Source organism: Rana temporaria, chromosome 6, assembly GCF_905171775.1.
Source record: "Rana temporaria chromosome 6, aRanTem1.1, whole genome shotgun sequence".
Lineage (NCBI taxonomy): Eukaryota > Metazoa > Chordata > Amphibia > Anura > Ranidae > Rana > Rana temporaria.
This window is the reverse complement of record NC_053494.1, coordinates 5,196,549-5,219,052: the sequence shown is the minus strand read 5'-3', so window position 1 is coordinate 5,219,052 and position 22,504 is coordinate 5,196,549. Positions and strand designations below refer to the sequence as shown.

Here is a 22,504-nt window from a genome sequence, read left to right as displayed (position 1 = left end):
CACACTTGTAGGTCAGTGACTCAACAAATGCTGAGACTAAACACAGCCAGGCCCTTGGCTTTTTCAGCCGCAAGTGATGGCAGCCCACACTCTCCCACTAGAGATGGGAGTTCAGGCTGAAAGTGTCAGTCCCCCATACATGATATGTCAGGGATCTGTGGAGTCTGCTGGGCAGAGCCTAGGAGTTTCTGCACAGAGGTGACCCCAGCAGGTGAAGGAGGAGGATGGGTATGACAATCACTTTCAGGTGGAGTGGCCCTTTAAATCTATTTGCTTCGAAGGAAGCAATTGTCAGCAAGTCATTATCTGTACCAGTCATTCAACTTCTCCGAGGACTTTGTGCTGACATGCTGGAACAGGAAGAGGGGGGAGGAGGATGACTGCTTTCACTTTCACTTTTCCCTGATCGTTGTGTCCCAATGTGATCTGACACTGTGCTGAGGACAGACAGACGCTGAGCTCAACACACCGACCACCGAGCACACGCCAAGCGACTCTCCGTAAACATGGTAACATCTGCAACCTCAGAGGGAGCTCAGGACTGCTGGGACTTGTAGTCCTGTATCAGCTATCTAGACACCGGGACTTGTGCCGCTCTCCTCATATAAGTGTGATCATTGTTGGAGCTAGTGCCGTCCCAGGAGCTCCACCAGTATTACAGTCGTGTCAGGAGAGCACCACAAGTCCCAGAAGTCCCAGGCTGACCGTCTCCTGTAATATGTCAGCAGTCTTTTACTGTCTCCTGTAGTATGCCTGCAGTCTCTGACAGTCTCATGTAGTATGTCTGCAGTCTCTGACCATCTCCTGTACCATGTCTGCAGTCTCTGACCAACTTCTGTGGTATGTCTGCAGTCTCTGACCATCTCCTGTAGCATGTCTGCTGTCTCTGACCATCTCCCGTAGTATGTCTGCAGTCTCTGACCGTCTCCTGTAGTATGTCTGCAGTCTCTTACCATCTCCTATAGCATGTCTGCTGTGATCGTCTCATGTACTATGTCTGCAGTCTCTGACCATCTCCCGTAGCATGTCTGTGCTCTCTGGCCATCTCCTGCAGCAGGTCCGCAGTCTTTAACTGTCTCCTGTAGCAGGTCTGCAGTCTCTGACCATCTCCTGTACCCTGTCTGCAGTCTCTGACTCTCTCCTTTATCGTGTCTGCAATCTCTGACCGTCTCCAGTACTACGTCTGTAGTCTCTGACTGTCTCCTGTATCGTGTATGCAGTCTCTGACCATCTCCTGTAGTATGTCTGCAGTCTCTGACCGTATCTTGTATCGTGTCTGCAGTCTCTGACTGTCTCCTGTACTATGTCTATAGTCTCTGACCATCTCCTGTATCGTGTCTGTAGTCTCTGACTGTCTCCTGTACTATGTCTGCAATCTCTGACCGTCTCCTGTACCATGTCTGTAGTCTGAGACTGTCTCCTGTACTATGTCTGCAGTCTCTGACCATCTCCTGTACCATGTCTGTAGTCTCAGACTGTCTCCTGTACCATGTCTGTAGTCTCTGACCGTTTTGTGTTATGTGCTTGTAGTCTCTGACCGTCTCCTGTATCGTGTCTGCAGTCTCTGACCGTTTTGTGTTATGTGCTTGTAGTCTCTGACCGTCTCCTGTACTACATCTGTAGTCTCATACCATCTTCTGTATCATGTCTGCAGTCTCTGACCATCTCCTGCAGTATGTCTGCAGTCTCTGAACATCTCCTGTATCGTGTCTGCAGTCTCTGACTGTCTCCTGTATCGTTTCTGCAGTCTCTGACCATCTCCTGTACCATGTCTGTAGTCTCTGACCGTCTCATGTACCATACAAATATCTCTAATCGTGAACTGTAGCTCAAAAAGATGAAAACAGCGCTAATGAGTGAATATGACAACTCAGAAAGAGAGCACTGGTGGAAAAAATGGCACAAAAGGTGATCAGAACCTGAGTGTAAGTGCACCGAAAACAGCTCAAGTAAAAGATGCCTAAAAGTGGCTAGTGTTAACCCACAAGGGTGCAAACCTGCCACAGCAAAGAGATGACTCTGCATATGCACCATCAATTCCTCCAGGTAATGTATGGGAGATATACGTCTCAGCAAGATAACATGAAAGACAAAAATCAACAAGCAAAGTGATAGTGCAGTGTTGTCTTGATGTAACCAAGTGATAACAGGTCAAACAGAAACCATAAGTATATGCCCGTACAGTATATCACTGAAAATGTAGCAATAAAAACAGAAAGGTTTCACCGCTGTCACCGCTGTTGTCAGACACCTCCTGTGGCCGCGCGCGCTCTGTGCAGTTGTTACTGCCTCAGGTGCTGGGCTGCGATTGGAGATCTGTGGAGCGCGGTGGAACGCAGGCTGCTTCCGTGTGTAGCGTCGTTGTAGCCACGCCCTGACGCGTTTCGTCACTTCCGACTTCAACAGAGGGCGCCCTCTGTTGAAGTCGGAAGTGACGAAACGCGTCAGGGCGTGGCTACAACGACGCTACACACGGAAGCAGCCTGTGTTCCACCGCGCTCCACAGATCTCCAATCGCAGCCCAGCACCTGAGGCAGTAACAACTGCACAGAGCGCGCGCGGCCACAGGAGGTGTCTGACAACAGCGGTGACAGCGGTGAAACCTTTCTGTTTTTATTGCTACATTTTCAGTGATATACTGTACGGGCATATACTTATGGTTTCTGTTTGACCTGTTATCACTTGGTTACATCAAGACAACACTGCACTATCACTTTGCTTGTTGATTTTTGTCTTTCATGTTATCTTGCTGAGACGTATATCTCCCATACATTACCTGGAGGAATTGATGGTGCATATGCAGAGTCATCTCTTTGCTGTGGCAGGTTTGCACCCCTTGTGGGTTAACACTAGCCACTTTTAGGCATCTTTTACTTGAGCTGTTTTCGGTGCACTTACACTCAGGTTCTGATCACCTTTTGTGCCATTTTTTCCACCAGTGCTCTCTTTCTGAGTTGTCATATTCACTCATTAGCGCTGTTTTCATCTTTTTGAGCTACAGTTCACGATTAGAGATATTTGTATTTACACTTTAAAACGGCTTACCCCCGTTTTATTAAAATAGCCGCTCTATCATTCTAAACACCACTTTCACCTATTTTGGTGTTTTTATTTTGCAAGAGGTACATATAGCTCCTGTATTAAGTCACCTTCAATCACTCTGTGCATTTATTTGGCGCCGGCTGTGCATTTTAGGCCCTCACTTGCACTTTTCACTTTCATGTCTCATGTACCATGTCTGTAGTCTCTGACCGTCTCAGTGGCGGTTCGTCCATAGAGGGCGCTGGAGTGCCGCCCCCTCTGGCTCTCACCGCCACTGAGTCCAATAACATAAACTCATGCATTGCACGAATCTATGTTATTGTCGCCGCTGCGCTGTTCTATTCAGATGACCGGACATGAGGCGCCGACCATCTGAATAACGGCAGCTGGTTGGTTGTACGGAAGTGCCTATCAGAGCCAGCGGCCGAGTACAGCCCTCAGGCCCCCTGGAAGCTTATCCTCGGAACGCATAGGGGGTGCGTTCCTTGGATAAGACTGACAGGCGTCTCAGCCAATCAGGTTGGCCGGTTCTGGCTACCGGTAACCTGATTGGCTGAAGCGTCATCGAGGGCGGGAGAAGACATCGAGGGTCGAGGACGTGGATGGCTGACTCCAGTAAAGGTAAGTGCCGGGCGGGGGGGGGGGGGAAGGGGCACAGCGGCGACGAAGGGCACAGTGACATCAATGAGCACAGTGGCGACAATAGGCACAGTGGGGACAATGGGGAAAATTGGCACAGCGGCATGAATGGGCACAGCGGCGACAATTAAAGGGCACAGTGACATCAATGGGCACAGTGGCAACAATAGGCACAGTGGGGACAATGGGCACAGTGGGGACAATTGGCACAGCGGCATGAATGGGCACAGTGGTGACAATTAAAGGGCACAGTGACATCAATGGGCACAGTGGCGACAATTAAAGGGCACAGTGGTGACAATTGGCACAGTGGCGACAATTGATGGCACAGTGGCTGTGTTTGATGGCATGGCACAGTGGCTGTGTTTGATGGTATGGCACAGTGGTGACAATTGATGGCACAGTGGCTGCGTTTGATGGCATGGCACAGTGGTTGCATTTAATGGCATGGCACAGTGGTGTGAATTGATGGCACAGTGGCTGCGTTTGATGGCATGGCATAGTGACTGCATTTGATGGCATGGAACAGTGGTGCGAATTGATGACACAGTGGCTGCGTTTGATGGCATGGCATAGTGACTGCATTTGATGGCATGGAACAGTGGTGACAATTCATGGCACAGTGGCTGCGTTTGATGGCATGGCATGGTGACTGCATTTGATGGCATAGTGGCTGCGTTTGATGGCATGGCACAGTGGTGACAATTGATGGCACAGTGGCTGCATTTGATGGGCACAGTAAGGCTGCAGTTTTTTTTTCTGTTTGCGCCCCCCCAAAAATTTTGAGCACCAGCCGCCACTGCCCGGGCTCCTACATTGTAATAATTAGGATGACAGTTGTGTCTCATCTCAGTAACAGAACTCACTCCACCAGCAGATCGGAGAAGGAAGATCTGGAGAAGATCCTCTCTGGGGAAGGTGGGGGGTCATCTGCCACTTCCATACAACACCATTTTAGTCTCAGATGTCTATCAGATTGCGGCTTTCTAAGACCCCGGAGAATGTAAAGTATCTACAGAACAGTTTGAACACCTCTTGTTTTATATGTTTCTCTTTTTGTCTTTCAGATGTCGTTGTTCACTGTAATCTGGAGTCATTTATCCAAGGTGAGGAATGGAGGAATGGAGGTTATTTGGTCTTTATGGCTTTTTCTGAGGAATTAGGTTGAGGTTTGCTGTCTTTATTATATTTGATTAATGAAGATCCTCCCTGAGGAAGGTGGGGGGCCATCTGCCACCTCCATAGAACACGATATTAGCCTCACATTTTTATCAGATTGCAGCTTTCCTATATTAGGAGATAATATCAGTTAGAACAATGTGAACATGTCTTATTTATAAATGTTTCTCTTGTTTGTCTTTTAGGTGGCTCGGTTTTGTTATGACATGACATTGGGTTTTCTACTCACGGTGAGAAAAATAGGTTCATTCATTGATCTAGAGTGTCGTGTTATCTTTATACTCTGGCTTCAACTTTTTGAAAGTCATTAGTCTGGAGTTTGCTGTCATCCTTGTCCTCAACCCTTCCCAAATCTTTGATCTGGAGTTGATTGCCATCCTTGCCCTCTGGTTTCACCTCTTCCCAAATCATTGGTCTGGAGTTGCTTGCCATCATGGTCATCAGGCCTCATCTCTTCCCAAGACATTTATCACGAGTTGCTTGTCATCTTTATCCTCTGGCTTCAACTCTTCAAAAGTCATTGATCTGGAGTTGTTTGTCATCCTTGTCCTCAACACTTCCCAAATCTTTGATCTGAAGTTGGTTCTCATCCTTGTGATCAGGCCTTAACGCTTCCCAAATGAATTATCTGGAGATGGCTATCATCCTTGTCCTCTGGCCTTAACTCTTCTAAAGTCATTGATCTGGAGATGATTGTCATCCTTGTCTTCTGGCCTCAACACTTCCCAAATTATTGATCTGGAGTTGGTTGTCATCCTTGTGATCAAGCCTTAACTCTTCCCAAATTAATTGTTATGACATGACATTGGGTTTTCTACTCAAGGTGAGAAAAATAGGTTATCTGTAGGGCTGTTTCTGAGGTATTAAGTTGAGCTTTGCAGTCTATATTATATTTGATCAATGAAGTCACCCAAGATCCCTGGCCCATTCATTTATCTGGCATTGATCTGGAGTGTTGTGTCAGTCTTGTCCTCTGACTTCAATTCTTCAAAAGTCATTGATCTGGAGTTGGCTGTCATCCTTGTCCTCAAGCCTTCCCAAATCATTGATCTGGAGTTGGTTGCCATCCTTGCCCTCTGGTTTCACATCTTCCCAAATCATTTGTCTGGAGTTGTTTGCCATCGTTGTCTTCAGGCCTCAACTCTTCCCAAGACATTGATCACAAGTTGCTTGTCATCTTTATCTTTTGGCTTCAACTCTTCAAAGTCATTGATCTGGAGTTGGCTGTCATCCTTGTCCTCAACACTTCCCAAATAATTGACCTGGAGTTTGTTGTTATCCTTGTCCTCTGGTCTCAACTCTTTAAAAGTCATTGGTCTGGAGTTGCTTGTCATCCTTGTCCTAAACTCCTTCCCAAATCTTTGATCTGGAGTTGCTTGTAATGGCTACCATCCTTGTCCTCTGGCCTTAACTCTTCTAAAGTCATTGATCTGGAGATGATTGTCATCCTTGTCCTCTGGGCTTAACTCTTCCCACATCATTAATCTAGAGTTAGTTGCCATCCTTGTCTTTAGACCTCAACTCTTTCAAAGTCATTGATCTGGAGTTGGTTGCCATCGTTGTCCTCTGGCCTCGACCATTTCCAGGTCATTGATCTGGAATCATGTTTTCACTTACTGTACACTTATTTTAGATCAGTGACTCAACAAATGCCAACACTAAACACAGCAAGGCAACTGTTATTTTCAGCCCCAGGTCAGTGATGACAGCCTGTATGCTTCTACTACTCATGCAAGTTCTGGCTGCAAGTGTGTCCCCCAATATATCATTGATAAGTGGAGTCTAATGGGCTGAGCATGAGAGTTCCTGCAGAGAGCTGGCTCCAGCAGGTGAAGATTAAGGGTGGTTTTAAAAATAATTTTCACACAGGGTCTGTATTAATCCCTGAGGCTCCTACATTGTAATAATTCGGATGACAGTTGTGTCTCTTCTCAGTAACAGAACTCACTCCACCAGTAGATCGGAGAAGGAAGATCTGTAGAAGATACTCTCTGGGGAAGGTGGGGGGTCATCTGCCACTTCCATACAACACCATTTTAGTCTCAGATTTCTATCAGATCGCGGCTTTCTAAGACCTGGAGAATGTAAAGTATCTACAGAACAGTTTGAACATCTTTTGTTTAATCTGGAGTCATTTATCCAAGGTGAGGAATGGAGTAATGGAGGTTATTTGGTTTTTATGGCTTTTTCTGAGGAATTAGGTTGAGGTTTGCAGTCGTTATTATATTTGATTAATAAATATCCTCCCTGAGGAAGGTGGGGGGCCATCTGCCACTTCCATAGAATGCGACTTTAGCCTCACATTTTTATCAGATTGCAGCTTTCTTATTTTAGGATAAAAGATCAGTTAGAACAATGTGAACATTTTTTATTTATATATTTTTCTCTTGTTTATCTTTCAGGTGGCTCGTTTTTGTTATGACATGACATTGGGTTTTCTACTCACGGTGAGAAAAATAGGTTATCTGTAGGGCTGTTTCTGAGGTATTAAGTTGAGCTTTGCAGTCTATATTATATTTGATCAATGAAGTCACCCAAGATCCCTGGCCCATTCATTGATCTGGAGTGTCGTGTCATCTTTATCCTCTGGCTTCAAAGCTTTGAAAGTCATTAGTCTGGAGTTGGCTGTCATCCTTGTCCTCAACCCTTTCCAAATCATTGATCTGGAGTTGCTTGCCATCATGGTCCTCAGGCCTCAACTCTTCCCAAGACATTGATCACGAGTTGCGTGTCATCTTTATCCTCTGGCCTCAACTTTTCCCAAGTCATTGCTCTGGAGTTTCTTGTTATCCTTGTCCTCTGGCCTTAACTCTTCCCATATAATTGATCTAGAGTTAGTTGCCATCCTTGTCTTCAGACCTCAACTCTTTCAAAGTCATTGATCTGGAGTTGGTTGCCATTGTTGTCTTCTGGCCTCGACCATTTCCAGGTCATTGATCTGGAATCATGTTTTCACTTACTGTACACTTATTGCAGATCAGTGACTCAGCAAATGCCAAGACTAAACACAGCAAGGCAACTGTTATTTTCAGTCCAGGTCAGTGATGACAGCCTGTATGCTCCTACTACTCATGCAAGTTCTGACTGAAAGTGTGTGTCCCCCATATGTCAGTGATAAGTGAAGTCTAATGGGCTGAGCATGAGAGTTCCTACAGAGAGCTGGCCCCAGCAGGTGAAGAGGATGGGTGGTTTTAAAAATAATTTTCACATGGGGTCTGTATTTAGCCCTGGGGCTCCTACATTGTAATAATTAGAGTGACAGTATGGTCTCTTCTCAGTAACAGAACTCACTCCACCAGCAGATCGGAGAAGGAAGATCTGGAGAAGATCCTCCCTGAGAAAATTGGGGGGTCATCTGCCACTTCCATACACCATTTTCGTCTCACATTTCTATCAGATTGCAGCCTTCTTATATTAGGAGATAACATCAGTTAGACCAATGTGAACATGTCTTATTCATATATTTTTCTCTTGTTTGTCTTTCAGGTGGCTCGGTTTTGTTATGACATGACATTGGGTTTTCTACTCAAGGTGAGAAAAATAGGTTATCTGTAGGGCTGTTTCTGAGGTATTGAGTTGAGCTTTGTAGTCTTTATTATACAGTATTTGATCAATAAAGTCACCCAAGATCCCTGGTCCATTCATTTATCTGGCATTGATCTGGAGTGTCATGCCAATCTTGTCTTCTGGCTTCAATTCTTCGAAAGTCATTTATCTGGAGTTGGCTGTCTTCCTTTTCCTCAACCCTTCCCAAATCATTGATCTGGAGTTGGTTGCCATCCTTGCCCTCTGGTTTCACATCTTCCCAAATCATTGGTCTGGAGTTGCTTGTCATCCTTGTCTTAAGGCCTCAACTCTTCCCAAGACATTGATCACAAGTTGCTTGTCATCTTTGTCTTCTGGCTTCAACTCTTCAAAAGTCATTGATCTGGAGTTGGCTGTCATCCTTGTCCTCAACACTTCCCAAATAATTGATCTGGAGTTTGTTGTTATCCTTGTCCTCTGGTCTCAACTCTTCAAAAGTCATTGGTCTGGACTTGCTTGTCATCCTTGTCCTCAACTCTTTCCCAAATCATAGATCTGGCATTGGTTCTAATCCTTGTGATCAGGCCTTTACTCTTCCCAAATTAATTATCTGGAGATGGCTATCATCCTTGTCCTCTTGCCTTAACTCTTCAAAAGTCATTGATCTGGAGTTGGTTGTCATCCTTGTCCTCTGGCCTCAACTCTTCCCATGTCATTGCTCTGGAGTTTCTTGTTATCCTTGTCCTCTGGCCTTAACGCTTCCCATATAATTGATCTAGAGTTAGCCAGGCAACTGTTATTTTCAGTCCCAGGTCAGTGATGACAGCCTGCATGCTCCTACTACTCATGCAATTTCTGACTGAAAGTGTGTGTCCCCCATATGTCAGTGATAAGTGAAGTCTGATGGGCTGAGCATGGGAGTTCCTACAGAGAGCTGGCCCCATCAGGTGAAGAGGAAGGGTGGTTTTAAAAATAATTTTCACATGGGGTCTGTATTTTGCCCTGGGGCTCTTACATTGTAATTATTAGGGTGACAGTTGTGTCTCTTCTCAGTAACAGAACTCACTCCACCGGTAGATCGGAGTAGGAAGATCTAAAGAAGATTCTCTCTGGGGAAGATGGGGGGTCATATGCCACTTCCATACAACACCATTTTAGTCTCACATTTCTATCAGATTGCGGCTTTCTAAGATCTAGAGAATGTAAAGTATCAACAGGACAGTTTGAACACCTCTTGTTTTATATGTTTCTCTTTTTGTCTTTCAGATGTCGTTGTTCACTGTAATCTGGAGTTTTTTATCCAAGGTGAGGAATGGAGGAATGGAGGTTATTTGGTCTTTATGGCTTTTTCTGAGGAATTAGGTTGAGGTTTGCAGTCTTTATTATATTTGATTAATGAAGAAGGTGGGGGGCCATCTGCCACCTCCATAGAACACCATTTTCGTCTCACATTTTTATCAGATTGGAGATTTCTTATATTAGGAGATAACATCAGTTAGAACAATGTGAACATGTCTTATTTATAAATCTTTCTTTTGTGTGTCTTTCAGGTGGCTCGTTTTTGTTATGACATGACATTGGGTTTTCTACTCGAGGTGAGAAAAATAGGTTATCTGTAGGGCTGTTTCTGAGGTACTAAGTTGAGCTTTGTAGTCTTTATTATATTTGATCAATGAAGTCACCCAAGATCCCTGGCCCATTTATTGATCTGGAGTGTTGTGTGATCCTTGTCCTCTGGCTTCAACTCTTCGAAAGTCATTGGTCTGGAGTTGGTTGCCATCCTTGTCCTCTGGCCTCGACCATTTCCAGGTCATTGATCTGGAATCATGTTTTCACTTACTGTACACTTATTGCAGATCAGTGACTCAGCAAATACCAACACTAAACACAGCCAGGCAACTGTTATTTTCAACCCCAGATCAGTGATGACAGCCTGTATGCTCCTACTACTCATGCAAGTTCTGGCTGAAAGTCTGTGTACCCATATGTCAGTGATAAGTAAAGTCTGATGGGCTGAGCATGGGAGTTCCTACAGAGAGCTGGCCCCAGCAGGTGAAGAGGATGGGTGGTTTTAAAAATAATTTTCACATGGGGTCTGTATTTAGCCCTGGGGCTCCTACATTGTAATAATTAGAGTGACAGTATGGTCTCTTCTCAGTAACAGAACTCACTCCACCAGCAGATCGGAGAAGGAAGTTCTGGAGAAGATCCTCCCTGAGAAAATTGGGGGGTCATCTGCCACTTCCATACACCATTTTCGGCTCACATTTCTATCAGATTGCAGCCTTCTTATATTAGGAGATAACATCAGTTAGACCAATGTGACCAACATGTCTTATTCATATATTTTTCTCTTGTTTGTCTTTCAGGTGGCTCGGTTTTGTTATGACATGACATTGGGTTTTCTACTCAAGGTGAGAAAAATAGGTTATCTGTAGGGCTGTTTCTGAGGTATTGAGTTGAGCTTTGTAGTCTTTATTATACAGTATTTGATCAATGAAGTCACCCAAGATCCCTGGTCCATTCATTTATCTGGCATTGATCTGGAGTGTCATGCCAATCTTGTCTTCTGGCTTAAATTCTTCGAAAGTCATTAATCTGGAGTTGGCTGTCATGCTTTTCCTCAACCCTTCCCAAATCATTGATCTGGAGTTGGTTGCCATCCTTGCCCTCTGGTTTCACATCTTCCCAAATCATTGGTCTGGAGTTGCTTGTCATCCTTGTCTTAAGGCCTCAACTCTTCCCAAGACATTGATCACACGTTGCTTGTCATCTTTGTCTTCTGGCTTCAACTCTTCAAAAGTCATTGATCTGGAGTTGGCTGTCATCCTTGTCCTCAACACTTCCCAAATCATTGATCTGGAGTTTGTTGTTATCCTTGTCCTCTGGTCTCAACTCTTCAAAAGTCATTGGTCTGGACTTGCTTGTCATCCTTGTCCTCAACTCCTTCCCAAATCATAGATCTGGCATTGGTTCTCATCTTTGTGATCAGGCCTTTACTCTTCCCAAATTAATTATCTGGAGATGGCTATCATCCTTGTCCTCTTGCCTTAACTCTTCAAAAGTCTTTGATCTGGAGTTGGTTGTCATCCTTGTCCTCTGGCCTCAACTCTTCCCATGTCATTGCTCTGGAGTTTCTTGTTATTCTTGTCCTCTGGCCTTAACTCTTCCCACATCATTGATCTAGAGTTAGTTGCCATCCTTGTCTTCAGACCCTAACTCTTTCAAAGTCATTGATCTGGAGTTGGTTGCCATTGTTGTCTTCTGGCCTCGACCATTTCCAGGTCATTGATCTGGAATCATGTTGTCACTTACTGTACACTTATTGCAGATCAGTGACTCAGCAAATGCCAAGACTAAACACAGCCAGGCAACTGTTATTTTCAGTCCAGGTCACTGATGACAGCCTGTATGCTCCTACTACTCATGCAAGTTCTGACTGAAAGTGTGTGTCCCCCATATGTCAGTGATAAGTGGAGTCTGATGGGCTGAGCATGGGAGTTCCTACAGAGAGCTGGCCCCATCAGGTGAAGAGGAAGGGTGGTTTTAAAAATAATTTTCACATGGGGTCTGTATTTTGCCCTGGGGCTCCTACATTGTAATAATTAGGATGACAGTTGTGTCTCTTCTCAGTAACAGAACTCACTCCACCAGCAGATCGGAGAAGGAAGATCTGAAGAAGATCCTCTCTGGGGAAGGTGGGGGGTCATCTGCCACTTCCATACAACACCATTTTAGTCTCACATTTCTATCAGATTGCGTCTTTCTAAGATCTGGAAAATGTATAATATCTACAGAATAGTTTGAACACCTCTTGTTTTATATGTTTCTCTTTTTGTCTTTCAGATGTCGTTGTTCACTGTAATCTGGAGTTTTTTATCCAAGGTGAGGAATGGAAGAATGAAGGTTATTTGGTCTTCATGGCTTTTTCTGAAGAATTAGGTTGAGGTTTGCAGTCTTCTGCCACCTTCTGGCACCTCCATAAAACACGATTTTAGCCTCACATTTTTATCAGATTGCAGCTTACTTATATTGGGAGATAATATCAGTTAGAACAATGTGAACATGTCTTATTTATAAATCTTTCTCTTGTTTGTCTTTCAGGTGGCTCAGTTTTGTTATGACATGACATTGGGTTTTCTACTCGAGGTGAGAAAAATAGGTTATCTGTAGAGCTGTTTCTGAGGTACTAAGTTGAGCTTTGCAGTCTATATTATATTTGATCAATGAAGTCACCCAAGATCCCTGGCCCATTTATTGATCTGGAGTGTCGTGTGATCCTTGTCCTCTGGCTTCAACTCTTCGAAAGTCATTGGTCTGGAGTTGGTTGCCATCCTTGTCCTCTGGCCTCGACCATTTCCAGGTCATTGATCTGGAATCATGTTTTCACTTACTGTACACTTATTGTAGATCAGGAACTCAACAAATGGCAAGACTAAATACAGCCAGGCAACTGTTATTTTCAGCTCAGGCCAGTGATGACAGCCTGTATGCTCCTAAGTACTCAGTGGCGGCTGGTAGTCAAATTTTTTTGGGGGGCGCAAACAAACTGAAAAAAAAACATCAATTGCCACCACTGTGCCCATTAAACTCATCCAATGTTCCCATCAAATGCCGCCAGTTTGCCCCCTCAAATGCAGCCAGTTTTCCCCTCAAAAGCAGCCAGTTTGTCCCCCCAATTGCAGCCAGTTTGTACCCCCAATTGCAGCCAGTTTGGGAACAGCCGTGGTCAGACTCATTACCCTGCAGCTGATGGGAACAGCTAGAAGCTTGAGAAGACACTGTTTCCTTTAGGTGGCAGGAGAAGATGGAAGACTGACTGACACCCTCACATTTGCTTTTGCTGGACAGTTTGGATTCTTACAGAAAGTGGAAAAAATCAGGTCTAATGGTGGGATCAACAGGTAATAAATAATGTCATGGGAGGTTCATGAAAAACCCATGTAAGAGACACTCGGATTTCAATTCTTGTTCAAAAAGTTCAACCTACAAGAAGGCCTGCAAGTAAGCTTACTGGCTTTGGTAAGGCGGCTCTCAAACAGACCCCTCAGTGGGTACTTGGAAGTATACAAGTATATTAAAGTATAGAAATAAGGCACCAAACCAAAAGTCCAAACAAAAACACCCAACATGTTTATGGGCAACAATGCCCACCCCCCCCCCTCATCAGGACTATATAACAGACATAAAATATAATGAACAAAATAACAAAATGAATAATAAAAAAAAAAACATAATATATTACATGTTCCTTTATTCATTATTAAAATCTGGGGTGTAGTTATAAAAAAAAAGCAAATTCACCACCAGATGGTGCTAAGTATTATAGGAAATGCCTTTGATACTTAGAGCCATCTAGTGACCAAATATTGTATTTTTTGTATTAAATCATTAAAGGGGTTGTAAACCCTTACAGACCACTTTTACCTACAGGTAAGACTAGATTAAGGCCTACCTGTAAGTGCTAGAAATATCTCCCAGAACCTACACGGTTTAGGAGATATTTACACTAGAGACTTGCGCCAATGTCTACGGCACAGGCGCCGCAGACATCGGCGCAAGTCTCTAGTGTAAATATCTCGGGTGCACTTTAGAAATGGTGGTCGTGCCGTTTCTAAAAGAGGTCATGCCGTGACTGGTGGCTCCTGCATGCATGCACAGGAGTTACGTCATCGTGGCTCCGGCCAATCACAGTGCCGGTTTGAGGTCGGTGCTGTGTCGGGCATTGCAGCGGGGGCTTCGATCCAAGGTGAGTATTACATAATGAGCTAGTATGCTAATGCACCCCTTTATGTTAATGCTACAGGCCGACTGCATTATGTGTGTCATTTTTTGGAGCAGAGTTCTCTTACTATTTATTTTGCTTCTTATTTCATTTTTCAGATCATGAACATACCTGAAAAAATAAATTCAGCAGTGCAGAGATTGGTTCCAGGAAGGACAATAAGAAAAAGAGTTGTGGGTTTATTTTCCCGGGAAGCAGAGGACTCTTACCATTTCCTCCGTGAGGCCCTGAGATTCCACGATGTACTGGTCAGAGAAGTTCGGACATTCACCATAACAAACAACGGAGGGTCCAGATTCAGAGACGAGGTGTCCCAATGTGACTTTGCCATTTTGTATCATTCCAAGAAACGAGGAAGACTCAACATCACAGATGTGACGGATTCCATCTATGACGAGGAACTCAAACATCTTTCCAAAACACTAGGTGAGACCTGGATACTTCTATTCCTAAGGCTCCTTTTGGGTGGATTTCTGGAGGTGTAGAAGCTCATTAGCTGTATAAAACTAGCTATAGAGGGATAGAAATTCAACCGTTCAGAGGTGACCCCGCTGAACCATCTGAATTTCAACTTATCTATGACTATTCCTTCTCTTGACAGAAGTCGATCTAATGATGGACTTTTGTCAAATGGTAATGTTGGAAATTTTTCTCGATCATCAATGCATCCTGACAGCGGAGAGCCATGGTCATATTACAATGGCACATTGAGGAATCCATTATCCACCTTACTTGTGTGGATGAGGGAATCCACTAGTTTTTTTGGTGATCAGCCCGTTGGCTGGCCGAATTTTTTTTTTTTAAATAATCAATGAAGGAAATATCCAAGAGGCACTGGGACTTTAAAACGTATTCACTCAGTAAAATGGAGCTCATTGGTTCTGGGGATGTTGCTCATACAAAACAAGACTCCCCTTCAGTGGGTACCCAGAAAGTGGCTCAAAATGAAAAAAAAAACGGGAGCGCCAGACCAAATGGTGAAAGAGTCCAAGTTTAAAGCGGAGTTCCAACCACAATTAGCATTTTTTAAATGTCCTTTCATCCTGCGTTTTTATAATATAAATCCGGTCACTTACTATTTTACAATCCGCCGCCGATCCGCATAGTTATTCAAAAAAGATAGTTTATAAAACTATATCTACACCGTTGTCATTTTGCTTGTGGGCAATGTGAAGCCTACAGGCACTTACTTCCTGGAAGTCTTGGATGGGGAGTGATAATTGGACAGCGCACTGCATCCTGGGAAATGATGACACAAATTTCCCAGGAGCATTAGAGGGAGATGATGTCAGAATCCTAGGTGGATTCAAAGGCAGATTTTGTGGGACCGCATAGCAACAGGCATTTCCAGATGAGTAAAAAAAAATAAAAATTTATTTTTTATTTTTTAGTCGTAAGTTAGAGTTTAAAGCAAAATAGTTTTTTTGATGGAACCTCCACTTTAATGATTCATTATAGAATCACATTATTTATTTATTTATTACAGGTACTTGTATAGTGCCATCAATTTACATATATACCTGTACGTTCACATCAATCCCTGCCCCCCAAGGAGCTTACAATCTGAGGTCCCTAATGCCCCGTACGCACGATCGGAAATTCCGACAAGAAAAGTCCAATCTGAGCTTTTGGTCAGAAATTTAGACCGTGTGTAGTCTCCATCGGACTTTTGCTGTCGTAATTTCCGCCAACAAAAGATTGAGAGCAGGTTCTCAATTTTTCCGACGGAAAAAAATTCCAATTGGAAATTCCGATTGTCCGTAGCAATTCCGACGCGCAAAATTCCGGTGCATGCTCGGAAACAATTCAACGCATGTTCAGAAGCATTGAACTTAATTTTCTCGGCTAGTCGTAGTGTTGTACGTCACCGCGTTCTTGACGGTTGAAAGTTCAGAGAACTTTTGTGTGACCGTGTGTATGCAAGCCAAGCTTGAGCGGAATTCCATCGGAAAAACTATCCAAGGTTTTTCTGACGGAATTTTCGCTTGTGTGTACGAGGCATAACTTACATACTTACATATACTAGGGTCAGTTTAGACAGCAGCCAATAAACCTACCAGCATGTCTTTAGAGAAGAAGAAGAGACCGATGTACCCAGGGGTAGTGCCGTGGTTGGGATTCCAAACGAAATCCCGCTTGCTGGCAGGCAGAAGTGCTAACCACTTAGCCACTGTATAAAACACCCAATGCATTTTGAGGCCCCAAAATGTTCTTCCTTCATCAGGGCTTGGATATTTCTTGTGGTTGAAGGACTCATAGGCACAATCACCTAGTTATGTTATTTAAACAGTGATAAAACTAATATACCCAGAAATAGAGTTTAACTCTTTCACTTTTCCTTCTGGCACTCCTGTTGTGTACATTCTGAGGCTGTTTGGGTACTTGAGTAATATCCATTCATTACCAGGATGTGATAGTTTTTAGACATGTGCAATTCGTTTCGTTCTAAATTCGTTTTTTAACAAATTTTTTAAAATTTGTTAATTTGGAAATATTTGATTTAACGAAAACCCATTAAACAAATTTTTCTGAATATTTGTAAATTTGAATATTCGTAAATTTGTAGATTCAAAAATTCTCAAATTTGAAAATTCGGAATAACAGAAATATTAACTTAACTATTACTAGCTATTAAATTATAGGTATTGGAATTTCCTTTCAAATTTGGCTGTTAGTGAACGTAACAAATACAAATTTATCTGAAGTAACGAATTATCTGAAATAACGAATGCCGCATCTAAACGAATGGAATGTAACAAATGAATAATAATAAATAATAATAATGAAATGTTATTATTATTATTATTATTATTATTATTATTATTATTATTATTATTATTCATTATTAATTAGTTCCGTTCCATTTGTTTAGATGCGACATTCGTTATTTCGGATAATTCTTAAAGCGGATGTGCCACTAAAAAAACATATTAAAAGCCAGCAGCTACAAATACTGCAGCTGCTGACTTTTAATATAAGGACACTTACCTGTCCTGGAGTCCAGCGGTGATCGCAGCAGATGACGAGCCGATCGCTCGTCACCCTGCTGCTCCCCCCTCCATCCACGGTGAGGGAACCAGGAAGTGAAGCGCTCCGGCTTCACTGCCCGGTTCCCTACGGCGCATGCGCGAGTCGCGCTGCGCCCGCCGATTGGCTCCCGCTGTGTGCTGGGAGCCGAGTGTTCCCAGCATACAACGGGGGACGGACGGGAAACGAGGAAAAAACCCGTCTTTTGCCCGTATCGTAGGGCCGGAAGTGGGTGCAGATACCTGTCTGTAGACAGGTATCTGCACCCCCCTCCCCCCTGAAAGGTGTCAAATGTGACACCGGAGGGGGGGAGGGTGCCGATCAGCGGGACTCCACTTTAGAGTGGAGATCCGCTTTAACTGAGCTGGAAAAATTTGTATTTGTTAAGTTCACTAACCTATCATTTAAAGTGGAGGTTCACCAGTATAATGCATTTTTTTCCCTTAGATTCCTGCTCATTTAGTCTAGGGGAATCGGCTATTTGTTTTAAAATCCGAGCATTACTTACCGTTGTAGAGGGCGATCTTCTCCGCCACTTCCGGGTATGGGCTGCGGGACTGGGCGTTCCTTCTTGATTGACAGTCTTCCGACAGGTCTTCCGAAAAGGCTTCCGACGGTCGCATCCATCGCGTCACGATTTTCCGAAAGTAGCCGAACGTCGGTGCACAGGCGCAGTATAGAGCCGCACCGACGTTCGGCTTCTTTCGGCTACTTGTGGCGCGATGGATGCGACCGTCGAAAGCCTTTCGGAAGCCTGTCGGAAGACTGTCAATCATGAAGGAACACCCAGTCCCGAAGACCCATACCCGGAAGTGGCGGAGAAGATTGCCCTCTACAACGGTAAGTAATGCTCGGATTTTAAAACAAATAGCTAATTCCCCTAGACTAAATGAGCAGGAATCTAAGGGTATCTAAGGTTAAAAAAAAATGATGGGAGAACCCCCTCTTTAATAGTTAGCTATTATTAGTTAGTTATTCTCTCAAATTTGGGGATTTTCTTTCTTATTTTTGGGTTTTAAAATTTTCTAATTTATGAATTTTCTAATTTACAAATTTACAAATTTACGAATTGCGATCATAATGAATCAAAAAAAGTATGAAAACTAAAATAAACAAATTTTGTCGGCAGTGCATATGTTAAATATAGTTTGACTGACAATTACTCGGTCACTCACATAAAACATTTAAATTGAAAAGTTATCAAAATGGAACCACCTCCACTGTTTAAGCATCAAAAAATATCCAGAAGATACTGGGATGTTCAGGGTGCCTTCTGTCAGGGGCTTATATCAGGGGGGATATCTTTCAATGGGGATCTTAGTTCTGGTGATCCTGGTGGCAACCAGGGATTCCCTCACTTTGGAGGGATTTCCTCTCACTTCCTGTTTTGGCTATAGTATAGGAAGTGGAGGGAACTCCCCTACACCCCTCCAATTGGACAAAGATGGAAAAAATAAAAATTACAGGGGTTATAATCCTCCCTTACTCCCTAACTTATAAAACAAAGTTTTGCCTTTAGTTCTACTTTAAGGTTTGGTGCCTGTTTCTGTAGGTCTATACTTTGACCCAGACTCTTCTCTGACATGATCATCTGCATTCTTTGGGGCAGGAGAGTGATGGTAGAACCCAATGGTCTATCATGTTCTCAGGTAGTGCTGTGATCTCTTTTCTTAGCCTTATCTACTACGTAATAGTGAAATGTTTATTGTGTTCTTGCAGGTAAGGAGAATGTGCTTGTGGTTGCCGATGACCTGGACTCCACCACTCAAGGGGACAAGGCGAAGATACTCAACAGTCAGCCTCTAATCCAGGAAAGGGCCCGAGACCTCATTCTCTTCAGATCAGATAAGAATACATATAACAAAGAGACACAAGAGAAGATCAATAAAATACTATCACATATAGGTTGAAAGACACAAGCCTATCGCCATCTATAAAGGTAAGTTCTAGACCGATCCATTTGTGTCTATGGAAATAGAACAACTGAATACTGTCTGTGATACTTTTTTATTTGCACTAACATCCACATTTTCAGAACACGATTTTGGGGAGTGCCCCCCTTCTTCAAGGTCCAAGGAGTACTTATTGGTACTCCCTGGACTTTGATGAAGGCCCCTTTCACACTGAGGCACTTCTAGACTGCCAGTAAATCAGTGAGTGCTTTTGAAGAACTTTTCAGGCGCTTTTGAAGAACTTTCCATTAATTTCAATGGAGAGAGGCGTTTTTTTTTACCTCCCTGCCAGCACACTGCCCCAGTGTGAAAGCATGCATTGATTTGAATGGAAATTGTTTTTTTTGTGAGCTTTTCAGGTGCTTTTATTTTAGCGTGAATGCGTCTGAAAAGCACCTCAGTGTGAAAGGGGTCTAAGGGGGTACATCCAAAAAGCTTGTTCTGAAAATGTGGATGTTAGGGCAAATAAAAAAGTGTCACAGACAGCATTTAATTGTCCTTGTTGCACTTAGGTACAATCCCCTCAAGCATCCCTATGGAAATAATATCTGAAGCTCATGGTGTCTATATAGAATTATGGGTCAAATCCACAAGTCCAGTACTAGATAGTAGACATGTGCACTACCCAAAAAAATGTTCATTTTCATTTCATTCGTTTTTCTTTTTTTTTTGGGGTCATTCGTTATGATCGAAATTTGCAAATTAAAAAAATAAAAAATTAGAAATAACTAACTAACTAATAAGAACTTCTTATCTGAATGCCCAGCCTGTTAGCCATGATGGTGCCACATCCCGGTAAGTAGATACAGAAAGAAGAAGGTTTATGGAAGGGACATTTGGAAAGGCACCACTCTGACAAATATATAAAAAAATACAATCTTGAGACAATAATAAAATACATGCAAATTTTGCACAGAATAACAGGACTTTCTTCATAAATAGAAATGGCTCAAAAAGAATTGTGTGTACCCCCGCATTTTTTTATTATTCTGTGCAAAATGTGCATTTACTGGTGCATGTGTGCATGTATTTTATTATTGTCTTAAGATTGTATTTAATAAAAATTACATTTTGTATTTTTTTTTTTTATATATATATTTGTCATAGTGGTGCCTTTCCAAAAGTCCCATCCATAAACCTTCTTCTTTCTGTAACTAATAATAACTAACTATTATATTATAGGTATTGGAATTTCCTTTCAGATTTGACTGTTAGTGAACAAATACAAATTTATCTGAAGTTTCAAATTATCCGAAATAATGAATGCCGCATCTAAACAAATGGAACGAAACAAATTAATAATAAATAATGATAATAATAATAATAGAAAGTTGTTATTATTATTATTATTATTGTTATTTAATAATATAAATTTTTTACATTCCATTAATTTAGATATTGCATTCGTAACTTTGGATGAATTTGTATTCGTTACATTCACTAATAGCCAAAGTTGAAAGGACATTCCAATATAACATTATACATCTATTTCTATTCAATATACCGAATCTTATTCAATGTTCATAAATCACATTGCCTTTTAAAAGAAGGTTTCCTACATCATATACCCTCCATTTACTCACAATCATACATTCTCATGCATCCTCCCATCCCCCCAAAAAAATTATATATATATATATATATATATATATATATATATATATATATATATATATATATATATATATATATAAATTGGGGAAAAAAAGAGAAACGAGTGGGCATCCACTACTATTCAATTAAGAAAAGTGAATGTATGAATCAATTAAAAAAGTGATACCAAAAAAAGGGATTGAAGTGTTACATTTTAAAGGAAAAAATTAATTGCCGATGATCAACAAAATTAACATAACATGATGAATATAATAATCAATGTAAAGAAATGATAAGAAAAAAAAAGAAAAACTATTAGATGTGCTCAAAAATAGTAGTCCACATAGATATAATAATAGCGATGTGAGACACTGTATATCTTCCAATATTCCGAAGTCAGGAAATAATATCAATGCCGCTTACCAGATTCGAAGGATCTCAGATTATAGAGATCAAAGACCCTTGTGACTCCTTTCAGGGGAAACTACTCCTTCTCTTACAGCGGGATATCCAAACAAACACGAGACTTCAAGATGAAAATAACTATATATATATATATATATATATATATATATATATATATATATATATATATATATATATATATATATAAAACCCTTATATTTTCTCTCTTTCCATCTAAGCATTCTATATTTCCCTTTTCATAATTTATATATATATATATATATATTTTCTTTATTATATATATTCTTTCATTCTTTTTGAGAGCCGAAATTCATCCCATTTTTGCCATATATCTGGCATTGGACTATTTATATATTCTTCTTCTCTTATCTGTCTTTCCATATATTGTATTTCGTTCATTTCACATATTCATTCTGCTATATTTTTACTTCTAGTTAGATGTCATATGGTGAAAAATATCCTTCTTAATGATCTTTATTGATTCTGGCATCAGAGAGAATAATGAGGTATCTATATTTAGATTCCTATCTAATCCAGATATTTTTTTTATATATCTCATAGACTGTTTTCCAGAGCTTTCTCACCATATGACACTCAAACCACATGTGTTCCATAGTGCCCTTTTGCATCCTGCATCGCCAACAAATATCTGTTTGTCCACTATTTATTTTATTTAACGCTACAGGGCTCCAATACCATCTCATTATTATTTTGTAACTTCTTTCTTGATATTTATTTGCTATTGATGTTTTATGAATTATTTCAAATATTTTTTTCCCATTCAGTTTCTGATATTGATCTCCCTATCTCTTTTTCCCATGTTTTCATCCCTGTTAACTCTCGAAGGTACAGTAGTAGTAATAGTTAAGTTATTATTAGTTAGTTATTATTTCCGATTTTCACATTTTCGGGTTTTCTAATTTGCGTACTTATTTTAGATTTTCAAATTTTCTGATTTCCGAACTTTCAGAAACATTTGTTAAAGAGGTTTTCGGTAATTCGGATATCTCCGAATGAACAAATTTGTCAAAATTTGTAAAAAAAAACTAATTTAAAACAGCATGTGATCTCCAGCCACATCACCAAGCTGCTGCAGCGATCAGAGAGAGTCTCGTCTGCCTCTAGGAACCTTCCACATTTAGGACCTGCACTCCACCCTGAAGAACACCAGCTTTGGAGATCTGCCTCTGCCGCCTCTGCTTTGTATGGACTCTTGCTTGAGCAGGTATGCTGCGGCAGCCACAAACCTGAGTTAGGGATTCGTTTTGGGGAAATACTGTGCACTTTGTTTTGAAACTGTTATGCTGAGAGTTTCAGTAAAGATTTTGAAACCTTA

General features: G+C 41.8%; 1 protein-coding gene across 9 annotated transcripts; it reads left to right on the top strand.

Annotated features, from left to right (window-relative positions):
- The first annotated feature begins 374 nt into the window (after positions 1-374).
- LOC120942940 lies at positions 375-22,504 on the top strand. 9 transcript variants are annotated; one of them, XM_040355908.1, is made up of 13 exons: positions 375-509; positions 4,749-4,787; positions 5,046-5,090; positions 7,263-7,307; positions 8,347-8,391; positions 9,652-9,690; positions 9,936-9,980; positions 10,755-10,799; positions 12,232-12,270; positions 12,490-12,534; positions 14,269-14,596; positions 18,917-19,136; positions 22,229-22,504. In XM_040355908.1, the coding sequence occupies exons 1-12, from the start codon at positions 507-509 to the stop codon at positions 19,105-19,107; spliced, it is 909 nt and encodes a 302-aa protein (XP_040211842.1). In that variant the 5' UTR covers positions 375-506; the 3' UTR covers positions 19,108-19,136; positions 22,229-22,504. The 9 variants fall into 9 exon arrangements, with proteins under 9 accessions (XP_040211842.1, XP_040211841.1, XP_040211843.1 ...); XM_040355907.1 differs by having other exon boundaries at positions 376-509; positions 22,243-22,504; XM_040355909.1 differs by lacking the exon at positions 7,263-7,307 and having other exon boundaries at positions 376-509; positions 22,243-22,504.